Raw genomic sequence first — 16,166 nt, forward strand, 5'->3', positions numbered from 1 at the left:
CTGTTTATTGTGTAACTCGTCGTGGAATCGAATGGAGTTTCATATCTACACATTTTTAATCATTTTAAGTGAGTACCTACAAGATTTAGGTAGAATTAGTTGCATATTACTTATATAAAACTGAATAGGGTAAATCTACTAGTGCACGACATGCTAATGCCCAATAGATGACACCTTGCTGTCACCTCTATTGACAATGACTTAAGTTTCAAGATGACATGTACTGGGACCGCGTCGAGCACCTTTACCTTACTTATACTTAGTTAAAAATTTAGGTGAGACTTAGGTATAGTTCGTTTTTTAGCATTCGAAAAAGACTACACGATCTTGACGTGTCTTATAATTAAAAAACGCTTTTTAAGAGCCCATCAACGTGCACACTAGCGCCACTAGTAAATAATCGCGATTATTTAAATTTAACGACAGGTATTTAAAAAACCGGCCAAGTGCGAATCGGACCCGCGTTTCTAGGGTTCCGTACATAAGTCCGACTCACGCTTGACTGCACATTTCTAATAGGTTTTCCTGACATCTATAAGTAAAGAACTATTTTGTGGATTTTTTCAAATTTTTTAGACCCAGTAGTTTCGGAGATAGGTGGAGGAATGGTCATTATTTGCCTATTTTCTTAAATAACTTCGAACCTATGTATTTTAAAATTATATAAAAAACATGTACATTTTTAGGTCACAAATTTACAAAATTTGTGTACCAAATTTCGACTTAATTGGACCAGTAGTTTCCGAGAAAATAGGCTTTGACAGACGGACAAACAGACAGACGCACGAGTGATCCTATAAGGGTTCCGTTTTTTTCCTTTTGAGGTACGGAACCCTAAAAAGGGAGCTGCTACGGATTGTATTTTGTATTTAAGTATCTTTCGTTAAAAAATAAGTAATCACGATTATTGCACTGCTGAGTGGCGCTAGTGTGCACGTTGATGGGCTCTTAAAACTCAGCAATTCTTAATTACCTACTTATGAAATGATGAAAGCAAAAGATTCAGTGTTACATAATTGCCGTGACTTGTTTTTCAAAATTGTTTTTCAATTATAAAGACACGACGAGATTGGTTATTTTTTATCTAATGCTATAAAAACTAACTATAGTAAAACCAAAAAGGATAGATAGTATAGAGGGGTCCTGTCATACTCAAAATGAAAACGTATTAAATTATCAAGAAAATGTATATATATGGATAAATGATTTTATTATTTTTATATCATTTTGATCCATGTTCGTTCACTGATATCTATGTGTTAAAATTGTTAAATATGAAACGGTGTCGTCACGCCATCTATAGCCGAGTATAGGCTAAAGGTGTGTGCGGCATCTATCCGAGAATGACTTTTTCTTGATTTCCTAGGCACGTTTTTTCCTTAGACTTTATTCATCTTATACGAAGTTATCTTTGGTAAAACTTAGTTTAGGTTAGTGACATTTGAATATTTTAGTAATTGCATTACTTTTCTGTTTCAGTAAACGTGAACATATCCATTTGCATGATAAGGGACTTGTCTATTTGTCAAGATGACTTTACGCTGAAGCCACCCGACGGTCTTCTGAAAGAAAACACTTTCACATGGCTAGGTTACCTGCAGTACGTTCACGGTGAGATTATCTAATACCTTTAAAAGAGCAATTCTTGTGTATTAATTTATTTATTTATATATATTTCTGGGATCTCGGAAACGGCTCTAACGTATTCGATGAAATTTGGTACCTATATAGGTGTTTTCGGGGCCGAAAAATCGATCTAGCTAGGTCTTGTCTCTGGGAATTTTATTTTTACGCATTTTTGAGTTTTTAAATGTTTTCCGAGCAAAGATCGGTCTCCCAGATATCTAAAATGTCATACACATTTTGTTGTACAGTCACCACACGGGATTGTTATGCCATTTAGGGTTCTCGCTAAATTGGAAATTTTATAGCGTAAGTATTGAACAACCAATTTAGCTAGGACCCTAAATGGCGCAACAATCGCGGAGCGTGATGATACCTATGCTTAACCCGTTCGCGTCTTTCCTATAGACATCGCAAATCGCAAAGTTGAGAGAATCAAAAGCAATTTTGTAAACTGCGGCCTCACAGACTAGATACTTGTTTTCAGTATTTGAGTCTCGAATAAGAATAACGTCATAATACATATACCCAAATCGTTAACTTATATTTTTTTCTAAAATGTGTTCTCTAAAGAGATCATTACCGTGCAACTGTCCATTCGTTGACTGGCTACTTTTATCAGATTTCTAACGACCATATTACAGGCCTGATTCAAAATTGAAGCAATACGTTACAGTTTACGGGGCGTATATGCGTTATGCGTACCTGGGGCCCGTTTCTCATAAGCTTGTAAATTGTAATACAAGTGGAAGTCCCTTTCTAACAAAAGCTGTCAAAAAGTGACATCCGCTTGTAATACAAGTTACAAGCTTTTGAGAAACGGGCCCCATATCGTACGATTCAAACATTGTTTGTTGGCAGTAATGACGGGCTTATTAAACCCAAGCAAGGCGCCTCGGGTCGTGCTGATACACCGGCAATTCGTCCTGGGTACCGCGGCAGACTTTTTTCGCTTGCCAAAGAACTACAAAATGTAAGTTTGTCACAAAGTAGTAAATCTATAAAAAGTGGGTACACACGGCATGAGATAAAAAGATAAAGATAAAAAATAGTTTATTGAAGTAGGCGTATTACAATGCGCTTATGAACGTCAAATAAAGCTATACCGGCTCCAACCCGGTTTCTAGTAACTCTAGTAGGTACCGTAAAAGTATAAAACTTTGCCCTTTAACATAACTTTGCTCGCCGCGTCACAGTTCAGTAAAAGCGAAATAACTGAAATGTAGTTACAGATACACTTTATGAACAAAGTGAAGACTACTAGACTACAAGTTTTCATAAAACGGCCCCTGCATGCAACTATACCAATAATAATCTACAGTTTCTATCATTATTATAGTCATCTAGTACCTACATTTTACAGGTAATTAAGTATTAAAGTAATAATTAATGTTTAGAGGTAACGTCGTGTTCGGCGATTACGAGCGTGACGAGCAAGACTGCCAGATGACGCTGATGCAGCTGAAAATGGGCGAGAAGTGCCCCCGAGCCTACCTCGAAGTCCCGATCAGCGAAACCACGGCACACCCGGAGTTCTCCAGGTGAGGCGGTTTTCACATGGAATGCGGATTCGCGGGTTATTCGCAAACGGTCTAGAACGCAAAATGACTAGTCAAATATTACACTAGTCATTTTGCGTTCTAGACCGTCTGCGAATAACCCGGATTCGCAACATCCGCACGCCTCTCCTGGACTATATTAATGTGCCTTTTGTTGTGGAGTATTCCTTTCACCTCAGCAGGTCGAACAGGCGTGTTTTGGTGCCTAAAACAGTGAGCAAAATTAGATTTTGCTCACTGTCTCATTGAAAACATGAAGTTGTTTACAAAATAAAGTTCCTAAACTACAATGTAATTTATTTGAATATGCAATATTTATCTAATCTAATACCTTTAAACGAGCAATTCTTGTTTATTTATTTATTTATATGTTTATACATACATATATTATATGTTCAAAATGCCTGGAAGAGCTACTGGTCCATGAAGGAGCTAATGAAGGGCGACCTTCCTATGTCACTGAAGCGTAAACTCGTTGACATGTGTATTCTGCCTGTCTTAACCTACGGTGCCCAAACATGGTCGCTCACTGAGGGTCAGAAGTCCAAATTGAAGGTTTGCCAGCGAGCAATGGAGCGCAGTATTCTAGGTGTCAAAAGGATGGATCGCATCCGAAACACCACATTGCGCTCCAAAACACGCATAGCTGACGTGGGGGAGAAGACCGCCAGGCTGAAGTGGGACTGGGCGGGTCACGTATGCCGCATGCATCCGGATAGGTGGGCTAGTATAGCCACCAAGTGGATGCCGCAAAAGAAGCGCGGACGTGGCAGGCCCAGACGGAGATGGCGGGATGACTTGGACGCCTTTATCAGTGGCTGGCAGGAGAAGGCACTACAACGGGAGTCATGGAAATCAGGGGGAGAGGCCTTTGCCCAGCAGTGGGACACCACAACAGGCTAACCAAAAAAAAAAAAAAAATATTATATATATGTACATATCGGGGATCTCGGAAACGGTTCTAACGATTTCGATGATATTTGCTATATGCAATCTGGAAATCCTGATCAGTTGGCCCTACATTCCCGGAGTTTTATAGAGCAAACTTTCGAAGCTAGCTGCAGCCTCATAATATATTTACGAGTATGTATATATATTTTATGTATGATGTTAGTTTTTATAATATGTTACATTGTTTACGTATGTAAGTAATTATATTAGAGACTCGCACCTGCAGTTAAACTGTGTAAACAGTTTTGCATGGAACTGAATTAGATCGTAAGATTATTTCTTGTAACAAATAATATTTTTATTTTTTTAGATTTGGAGTCGGTAATAGTATGGCCGTCGGCAAGCTCATCCGGCCTGTGCAATCAGGTAAATTAATACCTCTAAGGGTCTAGCCGTGTTTGTATGGGGCATCGGCCCCAGAAGCCAAATCGATTGCCGTTTTGCCAATTTATTAGGCCAGATGTAAGATGCTATTTCACCAAAAAAATAACCCTAAAATGCTGCAGGTTTTTGAGAAAATTAAAAAAAAAGAAAATTGGTTTTAATTTTTTTTTATCTAAACTACCGAACCGTTTTTTTTGTTACTTATACACATTATGTAAGTAATCTAGAGGAATTATTTAAAAAAAAATGGAGTTCCAAATATCCTTATAATTAGTAAAATTTTCACTTTTAATTTTTCAAAAATTTTTTTTTTTATTTCCGAAATAGGGACACCCACCAATTTTGGGTATTTTATGTATAAATTAATGTTCTATAACATATATTTTTTTCAAAAATATTCATTTGGCTCAACAGGCTAAAAATACCGTATGTATGTATGTAATGTATGAACAGACACAACCGGGAGAACTCCCGGTCCCATATCAACCACCGCGCCGCTCTGTACGAATTTGAATTTCGAACGTAACAAATTGCAGTGGCGTGCAGTGCATACAAAAAAAGGTAGGCACTAGGGTAGGCAGTCCATACAAAATGACCAAAAAAAAAGTTGCCGATTTTTATAGTTTGCGTTACATTCCTTCAAGAATGACTCTTCTAGAGCCCGATTTAAGTCTTATCTCCACTGCACGCCACTGACAAATTGCTAAAATGGACTATATTATTATTGGCTGTATGCGGCTTGGTTGTCGTCGCGTCACGAAATTAAAAAATCGGCCAAGTGCGATTAGGACTCGCGTTTCTACGGTTCCGTACATAAGTCCGACTCACGCTTGACTGCACATTTCTAATAGGTTTTCCTGTCATCTATAGGTAAAGAACTATTTTGAGTATTAATATTAATTTAAATATTAATTCATGATTTTTTGAGTATTTTTTTCAAAATTTTAGACCCAGTAGTTTCGGAGATAAAGGGGGGGATTGGTAATTTTTTGGCTATTTTCTTAAATAACTTCGAACCTATGTATTTTAAAATTATATAAAAATATGTCCATCTTTGGGTCACGAATTTACATATGTGTACCAAATTTCGACTTAATTGGTCCAGTAGTTTCCGAGAAAATAGGCTGTGACAGACGGACAGACAGACAGACGCACGAGTGATCCTATAAGGGCTTACGTTTTCCTCTAAGGACAGCGGGCTTTTTTCTATATAATCAATCGCATATTCTCGAAGCCGTTTGCAGATATTGCTAAGAACGTATAGTTAGACCGTAAAAAGTCTGCAGCGATGTTGATAGCCCACGCAGTGCAAGTGTCATTTTAAACGTCAAACTTCTATGAAATTATGACGTATACTTAACACTTACACTGCGTGGGCTATCAAATCCGCTGCAGACTTTGTTTGGTGCGACTTTTGTAATGTAACGATCTTGGAGATTTTGAAAATAGTTTGTGTATGATCTCCTTTTTTTCCATTACAAGATCAATATCAACGCAGCTCATATTAAAACGGAACTTTTTAATGAGCCGCGTTTCCCGCCTTTTTATTTTTTAATTTCGTGACGCGACGACAACCAAGCCGCATACAGCCAATAATAATATAGTCCATTTTAGCAATTTGTTACGTTCGAAATTCAAATTCGTACAGAGCGGCGCGGTGGTTGATATGGGACCGGGAGTTCTCCCGGTTGTGTCTGTTCATACATTACATACATACATACGGTATTTTTACCCTGTTGAGCCAAATGAATATTTTTGAAAAAAAAATATGTTATAGAACATTAATTTATACATAAAATACCCAAAATTGGTGGATGTCCCTATTTCGGAAATATAAAAAAAAATTTTTTGATAAATTAAAAGAGAAAATTTTACTAATTATAAGGATATTTGGAACTCCATTTCTTTTTTTAATAATTCATCTAGATTACTTACATAATGTGTATAAGTTACAAAAAAATCGGTTCGGTAGTTTAGATAAAAAAAATGAAAACCAATTTTCTTTTTTTTTTAATTTTCTCAAAAACCTGCTGCATTTTAGGGTTATTTTTTTGGTGAAATAGCATCTTACATCTGGCCTAATAAATTGGCAAAACGGCAATCAATTTGGCTTCTGGGGCCGATGCCCCATACAAACACGGCTAGACCCTTTCAAATATTGCGGTTGGGTCATTAGCTTAGAGCATTTAATAACCGGAGTCGCCTTTGAGAGCTTACCCCTCTGCCGAAAACCTTGCACAATAGTGCAAACTTTTGTACTGACTGACGTTTATCTGACATGTATGTTTGTACGTTACGTACAAATCATGTACAAATAGCCATAAATTTGACGTGCCCCTCCCCCGAAAAAATCAGCGTTTGTACAGAAAATGACAGCCATGGCGTCTCCAGTTAGTAAATACTCAAAGAGCATTATGCATAGTTGTATGTAGTTAAATGTAAAATATTCTTTACAGAATACTTTATCCCCATTTGCCTGCCAACATACGCGGAACGTCAGAGAAAACGCGGAAACAAGATCGTAATGTTAATCGATTATATCAGCAGTAAGTTATAAAACTTACAAATAATAACATAATTTTATGACCAATTTTATTAACAATTAATAAGGTTATAACCTATACATTAAACATGTAATTTACAGCTGTACCGAGAGACTTTGACCAAGAGAGAATGGGAAAGAAAACTTTGAAATTATACACACATAAAGAATGTCGGCGACATCGGAAGAAAGCGGTAAAATAAAGTTATTTTCTAAATTATTAATTTCTTATGTACGTTGAATTATTTTACGGTTTAGACTCACTTGTTTTTAGTCACTCGCGCGACATGTTTCGGAGAGCCCAGGTCTCCTTTCTCAAGCACTAACAGTGCGAGCAGCGTTCACGACGGCCGTGCATCGCGTAACAACATGAAACATGTCGCGCGAGTGACTAAAAACAAGTGAGTCTAAACCGTAAAATTATTCAATCTTAGTATGTCTCACAATAGTCATATGCCTTATGGGAATATAGTTCAGAGCCGGAAACCGCTACCAACTTTTAGTATGTTGTTGGGCATGGCATTGGGTCTCCAAAACTGCCGGGAGACAGCGGCGCCGGCCATCTACTTCAGCGGAATGACGTCATCAAAATGACTCCCGTTTCGTTGCGAATATTGCATATTGTACCCAAACTATGCATGGCACATAATTGTGTGGGGTATTGAATGAAAGCCAGTTAAATATGCTATATTTCATTTATACAGTGTGTATCAAAATATTCAGCCGTTTAAGAGCCATTTGCAAAAGAATCAAAATGATGTAAAAAAATATTCAATTATTTGGGTTTTACAACCAAACCAAAAGTCAGACGTTAAAGCAATGTACTACAAAATTAACGTCTGACGCCATACGTTGATATCAATCAAGTCAAAATTGGGCCAAATATGTGGAAATTATGCATCAAATTGTAGATATTTGCCCATACAAATGCATTAAAGTTAAAAAATCCAAATTGGTCATTTTCAGGATAATCCGCGTAAGCTTCTAGTATGTTATTAGCAATATGACCTGGGTCCTAAAACTGCTGGGAGACCATCTTTATTGTCCCCCAGTCACGAATAATGACGTCATACAAATAATCACTGCCGAATTTCGTAAAATGTAAATTATAGCTATACTATGAGTCACACATACATGTGTGTTACATGTAATGAAAGGTTATTAAATTTAGTATGATTCACCTAAACATTGTTTGTAAAAAAAATGTACGGTTTAAGAGCTAGAAACAAAGAAATACCACTTTTTATGGAAAAAGTAGATGTATATCAATTTTATAGCTAAACTAAAATCGTCAATAAAATGTTGCGTATAATATTTAAAAAACCAGTTATTCAACTATATATCACAATTAAAATTTTACATTTCCGACAAAAACTGTGGAAGTTCTGGAAAAAAAACTAAAGCGCCCCAACAATTCTACCTTAATGCGCTCATATTATGCAAAGAATAGTTCTAATCATCGAGTATTAAATGAATGAACATTACATAAAATACATGAAAACGACATTTTCGAATGGAACCATAATTAAAAAAATAATAATTTACTTGATAAGTAAGCAAAATACTGTTTCTTTAAGTACCTAATCTCCTCCTTTCAAAGTCGGTTAAAATGTGGCTTTTGTGACCTGGGCTACAAAGACAAATAAATTGACACCTCATTTATCAAAATCAGTTCAGTTGTTTCATGTAAAAAATACATAATTACATACGTAGATAGCAGTTCCTGCTGTAGTCGCGGTAAATATTAATATCAAATAGACTCTTATTGTCATGGCCTAATGCTACATTATTAGAGAAATGTAAAGTTACATGCCAGTAAGTAGGTACATGCCTAATACAAAATGCCTTATCTCGGTAAATGCCATATCAGTTCACTTAATGCGATACATAATTATATATTTAAGCCTCGGTTAGCCTTATACATACATACATACAGTCATACATACATTACTGGCTCAGTGACCCAAAGAGGATCTTGACCTCTGACACAAAAGAGCGTCACTCTGCCCTATTCTGCGCCACTTCGCGCCAGTTGGGTATTCTTATAAAAGTGGAATCTTGAGTGGTGCAAGGGTTTCAAGGCTGAGCTGAGAAGGCTGGCAGAATTTTCCCTCTGATCCTCCGAAATACAGGTCACCCCTCTGGTCTGCTAACATCTACGGCCTGAGGGTTTCAACGTTAGATGCCAAGCCACGCCAAGCCATAATAGTAAAGGTCTAATTATTGAATTTTAATTTTTTGTCCGACTACGGCAGAATTTGCTATCTATGCGTGCATGTGTAGGTACAGTTTGCATGAAAGTACTGAACTGATTTTGATAAATTAGGTGTCAATTTATTTGTCTTTGTAGCCCAGGTCACAAAAGCTACATTTTAACCGACTTTGAAAGGAGGAGATTAGGTACTTAAAGAAACAGTATTTTGCTTACTTATCTAGTAAATTATTATCCCATCAAAAACATAAATGTAAAAAAGGAGAGCCAAGTTCAATACAAAAATTATGCTTGGCTGTGGGGTTCGCCGCAAAAAGAATGGAGATTTAAATGAGTGCCAAGTTCTATGCAAAATCCAAATATGTATTTATAGGAACAAAATAACATTATAAACAAGTATTAAACTCTATTTCTTTGCTTTATTGGATACCTATAACAATTGCTGTTATTTAAAAAAAAATGCGAGATCTTAAAGCAGGTTAGATTTGACTTGGCCAGTTTTCATTACATCAATCATTTTATAAAGTTATTCAACATATATATTTTGTAATTCTGATAAAAACTGGCCAAGCCAAATCTAACCTACTTTAAGATCTCACATTTTTTTTAAATAACAGCAATTGTTATAGGTATCCAATAAAGCAAAGAAATAGAGTTTAATACTTGTTTATAATGTTATTTTGTTCCTATAAATACATATTTGGATTTTGCATAGAACTTGGCACTCATTTAAATCTCCATTCTTTTTGCGGCGAACCCCACAGCCAAGCATAATTTTTGTATTGAACTTGGCTCTCCTTTTTTACATTTATGTTTTTGATGGGATATCAATACTTTTTGTAAAGAAAACTAGGCAGGTATTGAGATTTAATGTTTTTTCTTGTGTTTCCGCTGCATGTTTTTTTACTTCTGTTCTTTGTATTAATTATGTGGTGCCACGCGCCGCCAACGACACACCGTGGGCCGGTTGTTTAGCGCGTATTACAGGTTTTTTGTATGGGGACCCCCCTAGTTTTTAACTTTTTTTATGTTTAGATTTTTTCCTACGCTTACACACAATTACCGAGCTGGATTCCAAATTTCATCCTTCTAGGTCATCTGGAAGTAGGTTAGGTTTAGGTACTATATGTCAGTCACAATAAAAAAGAAATTTGTATGGGAACCCCCCCTATTTATTAACTTTTTTTTGTTTTTAGATTTTTTCCTACGCTTACACACAATAACCGAGCTGGATTCCAAATTTCATCCTTCTAGGTCATCTGGAAGTAGGTTAGGTTTAGGTACTTATATGTCAGTCACAATAAAAAATGGTTTTTTTTGTATGGGGACCCCCCCTATTTTATAACTTTTTTTAATTTTTAGATTTTTTCCTACGCTTTCACACAATAACTGAGCTGGATTCCAAATTTCATCCTTCTAGGTCATCTGGAAGTAGGTTAGGTTTAGGTACTTATATGTCAGTCACAATAAAAAATGGTTTTTTTGTATGGGAACCCCCCCTATTTTATAACTTTTTTTAATTTTTAGATTTTTTCCTACGCTTTCACACAATAACTGAGCTGGATTCCAAATTTCATCCTTCTAGGTCATCTGGAAGTAGGTTAGGTTTAGGTACTATAGGTATGTCAGTCAGTCTTAAAATTTACGACTTTTTGACCTTCATATCTTTATAACCGTTTGAGCTAGCTTCATGAAATTTGGGCTTCTAGATGTCCTTATGGATATAATTAAACACACGTAGTTTTATGTGTTTACGTTAAAGATGTTTTGAGTTATAGAAGGGTCAAAAGTGGCACCAAGTGGTTCGTGTAATATTACACTTGGCGCTGGCTAGCCAGTTCCTTTGCTTGAACTTGGCTTGACACGCTGCCGCGTGTCTAGATTTTTTAATTATGGTTCCATTCGAAAATGTCGTTTTCATGTATTTTATGTAATGTTCATCCATTTAATACTCGATAATTAGAACTATTCTTTGCATAATATGAGCGCATTAAGGTAGAATTGTTGGGGCGCTTTAGTTTTTTTTCCAGAACTTCCACAGTTTTTGTCGGCAATGTAAAATTTAAGTTGTGATATTTAGTTGAATAACTGGTTTTACAAATATTATACGCAAACTTTTTTTGACTATTTTAGTTTAGCTATAAAATTGATACATATCTACTTTTTCCATAAAAAGTGGTATTTCGTTGTTTCTAGCTCTGAAACCGTACATTTTTTTTACAAACAATGTTTAGGTGAATCATAATACATTTAATAATAACCTTTCATTACATGTAACACATGTGTATGTGAGACTCGTGGTATAGCTATAATTTACATTTTGCGAAATTCGGCAGTGATTATTTATATGACGTCATTATTTGTAACTGAGGAACAACAGAGATGGTCTCCCGGCAGTTTTAGAATTCAGGTCATATTGCTAATAACATACTAGAAGCTTATGCGGATTATCCTGAAAATGACCAATTTAGATTTTTTTAACTTTTATGCATTTGTATGGGCAAATATCTACATTTTGATGCATAATTTCCACATATTTGGTCCAATTTTGATTTTATTAATATCAGTGTATGGCTTGAGACGTCATCTTTAATGTTGTAGTACATTGCTTTATCGTCCGACTTTTGGTTTGGTTGTAAAACCCAAATAATCGAATATTTTTTTACGTAATTTTTATTTATTTGTAAATTTCTCTTATTCTCATTTAATTGGCTTTCATTTAATACCCCACACGTGTATGTGCTATGCATAGTTTGGGTGCAGTATGCAATATTCGCAACGAAGCGGGAGTCATTTTGATGACGTCATTCCGCTGAAGTAGATGGCCGGCGCCGCCGTCTCCCGGCAGTTTTGGAGACCCAATGCCATGCCCAACAACATACTAAAAGTTGGTAGCAGTTTCCGGCTCTGAACTATCTCTGCGACCGTTTCCCATAAGGCATGGCACTACAACAGCTTAAATTCGATTGTTAAGTACGTACTCGTATTATATACTTGTGCCCTGTTTATCAAAAATCTGTTTATAGAATTTAGGTAGCGAAGGCGCAACGCACGTCCTATGCACATCAGGGTGCGGTGTGCGGCCTGGGGCGCCCATCGCCTCGCACAGCCCAGACGGCGAGTTCGAACTCATAGGGCTCTCCGCAGGCTACGCGCCCTGCACTCGCAGCGGCATGCGCCGGCGGCTCAACGACGACCCGCCCATCTACATCGATGTGTTCCCTTACGTCACCTGGATTGTAAATATTGTAGCAGCGCACGTCATACCGAAAGCGTATCCGAGCAATTTCAAACTAGTCGATGGAAGATCAGGTTAGTCCATAATTATAATTAGGTACATACATATTTGTGCTGCTAATGAGTATTTGTAATAAGTTTCTTTTAAATATTGCATTCAGATAGATAGATATCCACACTTCTATATTTTTTTTAACTCACTATCCTATCCGCTCACCGTTAGCCAAAATATTCTAATGATAAAATAATTATGACTAGAGTTAGACCAATCAAGTCTGTAGCGATTTTCATAGCCCACGCAGTACAAGACTGCAAGTATATTTTAAACGACAAACTTCTATGAAATTATGACGTAGCACTGCGTGGGCTATCAAAATTGCTGCAGACTTTTCTTGGTCTTAACTTCTACTAATCCTGCTTAAGTACCTATTTATTAACCACGCAGGTTTCCTATAACCGGTCATTGAAAAAAATGTGACAAGCTATATTTTCTGAATATTTAAAGGTCTGAGCGTGCACAAAAGCGGCTACCTCCGGAAAAGAAGAGAGCAGCAGCACGGTTGGCGTGCCCGTACCTACCTGCACGGCAATTTCTGTTTCAAGTCGAGAAAAGTTCAGGAGCGCCAAGCTCACTTTTTCTATTCGGAAAAGTTTGCCGTGCACGCTGATCCGCCAGCCAAGCTACATGTATTGATGAAAGTATGAACAACATTTTCAATCTTTGTTTATTTTTATCGTTATGTAAATTTTAAGAACAAACCATATCAATTTTTTACGTAGGTAGTGTTCACTGCGCAGCAACGTGTCTTGGGAGTTGCTAAGAGCCATATCTTTACGAAAATGTGTGGCTGCAGCAGTGTGAGACCTGTTTCCCACTGACGTCCAGTTTTATGCGGATACAGTTTATTGCAGGATCCAGTTTTCTGTAGTATGCATGCAGGGCGCAAACAGAATCCTCGTGTGAAAGTTACTATATTAGCTACTATAATACTAAAACGGGATCCTGCAAAAAATCGTACCCGCCAAAAACCGGACGTCAGTGGGACACAGCTCTGACCAGTAACATCAGCCAGCACTTATGGCCAGACTATCAGCCCAATTCGAACTTTAAGATACGTCAGTTAATAGATCTAGAAAAGATATGGATTAGATATGTCAGAGTCAAACAAGTGTCAAAAGCGACGTTTCTTCAAACAAAAACGTCACTTTTGACACTTGTTTGACACTGACATATCTAATCTATATCGTTTCCATATCTATTATTTGACGTATCTTAAAGTTCGAATATGGCTGTAGACTATGCAATACCCGGCAATATTTTTTATTATGGACCGGATATATTAAATTGACACTATTTTGTGTTGGCATACATTTTTAGGGTCGCGGCCGTATTGCCGGAACAATCGCTTAGTTCCCATAAATTACTGCGACCTTGTATTGAAGATATGGAAAAGATACGAAACTTCATTCATATTTTTTAAAGTAAGTTGTCTTGTTCTGCAGCTTTCAGCGGGAGTTGAAACAACAATCCTGTGCGCCCGAATGCTGTTCCCGAACCGGCAGGTACAAAAATTATAATAAATTTATTATTTGTATATGTTTGTAGATAGGTTATATAGATTTTAGGTTTAGGCTTACAATTTTTTTAACTTTTTATACAGATTGTCTAAGGACAATACACTTAAATTTTGACAAAACAGATAAGTCTGTTTTGTCAAAATTTAAGTGAATTGTACTTGTACTCGAAAAGTTGTACTTGTAAGTCCTCACGAGAACAATAAGGATAGGTGTTTTCAATTTCAATCAATATATTATGTTATGTCTCCAATAGAAAATCATCATAAATATTCCTTCCAACTTTTAAAGGCTTGTAAGGTGGCCAGTTCGTCCTCATGTGTCTAGTGTCCATAAACTCAATATGAATTAAGTCACTGAAGTCGATATACTGTGAAGAACCTATATCATTTGTACATTAATTCTCCATAGAAAGGAAGTATTTCGTAGTAATGTTTAGATACCGTAAAACGGGGTGAGTAGGTTTCGCGGGGAGAGTTGGGTTATGATGAGAAGGGATTTTAAGGCTACTGCTACAAAAATAATGTATTCCAATTTAAAATGGGGCTATAGTAATACGCATAATAAAATAAAATCGATCCAACAATCTTCCAAAATCACCTTTGGATGAAAAACCCTCTCACCCCAAATACGAGGCACTACGGGGTGAGGTTGGTTGGAACTACCCAAAATAAAGTACAAACTAAAATACAAACGTCCGAACCACTTATTATATACATATACACCATTCAGTTTTCACATGTAAAAATATTTTTTTATCAAGGTTTGAAAGTCAAATTTCACCCAACTCACCCCATTTTACGGTATTCATTACATATTATCATTCGGCAGGTCGTGCCCATTATAAACGGCGTAGGGGGCTACAACATGTCCCTTGAGTTCACCACGGACTGGTTCCCCTACGTGTTCTTCTTCACACTCGGTCTCACCGGCAAGAACACCACTAGAGCCAACTTGAAGGAATGGATCCTTGAGCGACATCCGGGAGCGTGGTGAATAAAGGTGACATTCCATTTCTGACCGCAGCTGCACTACTATTACGAACGCCACCGACGCGCAGTTATTATCAATTTCCATAGTAAAATGAATAGGTAGTAGCGTTGCTGTCGTTGGAAATGGACTGTAACCTTAAGGGTGCAAACTGAGTGGAGGCTCGACTTGCGGCGACCAGTTGGGCGTCAGCGCGGCGTCTATGTTAAACAAATGCAAACATATGCGAATGGCCTTACTCCTCAATACACGCTGTTCAAATCTCTTGTACGGTCGACACGCCGCTGGTTACTCGCCAATCACCACCGAGATCACAAGCTAGCTAGCTCTACAAGTAAAGATTAGATTAGATTAGATTTCTTTATTTCACGATGAAAATTACAAAAGTACTGAGTAAGATAATTTTGTAACAACAACATTTAAAAAATGATTTTTGACTGTCGTTAATAGTCGCTGTCGATGAACTTTGCACTGTCTAAATATGTAAATGAACCTATGTTGTTAGGGTTCCGTACCAAAATATTTATTTATGATATAAGTGCGAAAAGTAGGAAATTCGTAACAAAAGCCTATAATTAAAACAAGAGCGAATGGAGTGTTGTAAATCGACACGTTGCGAATTACCTATTCGCACGTGCAACGTAACTTTCAACATAGGCACGAAAAGTGCTCATTCTCGCACTAGTTCGGGAAAGTAGAACAATATCTACTATAAATGTAAGAAATAACTCTTATGTTACGACTCTTTCCGTAGTAAAACTTCATAGTTTAGTCACTAGAATCAACTGATATATACCATGGGGTATATATCAGAGCTAATTTATACATGCAAAAAGCCATTTGTATATTTTTATGCGAAGTGAAAGGGTCTAAGAAGAAAAACCGGTGACCCCGCAGCAAACATAGGGAAAAAGTGGTTTCATTTAAATCTCACGAAATTTTAGTATGATGTTAATTTGGTTCTCCAGATTATTTTATTGTATGGGCACAACACTCTCAGAAGTATACTTTCAGAAATAATCAAGTATATAATTTTCTATTTACGCTACATGTTTTTTTAAATCGATATATTGTTATGACACGCACTGACATT

General features: G+C 36.8%; 1 protein-coding gene across 1 annotated transcript; it reads left to right on the forward strand.

Annotated features, from left to right (window-relative positions):
- On the forward strand, positions 1-15,082 carry LOC134680558 (uncharacterized). The gene is made up of 11 exons (XM_063539670.1): positions 1-68; positions 1,480-1,611; positions 2,485-2,596; positions 3,021-3,164; positions 4,444-4,499; positions 6,974-7,063; positions 7,162-7,253; positions 12,298-12,583; positions 13,014-13,207; positions 14,012-14,071; positions 14,915-15,082. The coding sequence occupies exons 1-11, from the start codon at positions 32-34 to the stop codon at positions 15,077-15,079; spliced, it is 1,368 nt and encodes a 455-aa protein (XP_063395740.1). The 5' UTR covers positions 1-31; the 3' UTR covers positions 15,080-15,082.
- Positions 15,083-16,166: the final 1,084 nt, after the last annotated feature.

This window comes from Cydia fagiglandana, chromosome 3 (assembly GCF_963556715.1).
Source record: "Cydia fagiglandana chromosome 3, ilCydFagi1.1, whole genome shotgun sequence".
In the NCBI taxonomy this organism is placed as follows: Eukaryota; Metazoa; Arthropoda; class Insecta; order Lepidoptera; family Tortricidae; genus Cydia; species Cydia fagiglandana.

Excerpts from the sequence above, each read along its gene's own strand:
- LOC134680558 (XM_063539670.1), top strand. The coding sequence starts at position 32 with ATGGAGTTTCATATCTACACATTTTTAATCATTTTAA. Across the intron at positions 3,165-4,443 it reads GCACACCCGGAGTTCTCCAG|ATTTGGAGTCGGTAATAGTA; the intron begins GTGAGGCGGTTT and ends TTATTTTTTTAG. Across the intron at positions 7,254-12,297 it reads GGCGACATCGGAAGAAAGCG|AATTTAGGTAGCGAAGGCGC; the intron begins GTAAAATAAAGT and ends ATCTGTTTATAG.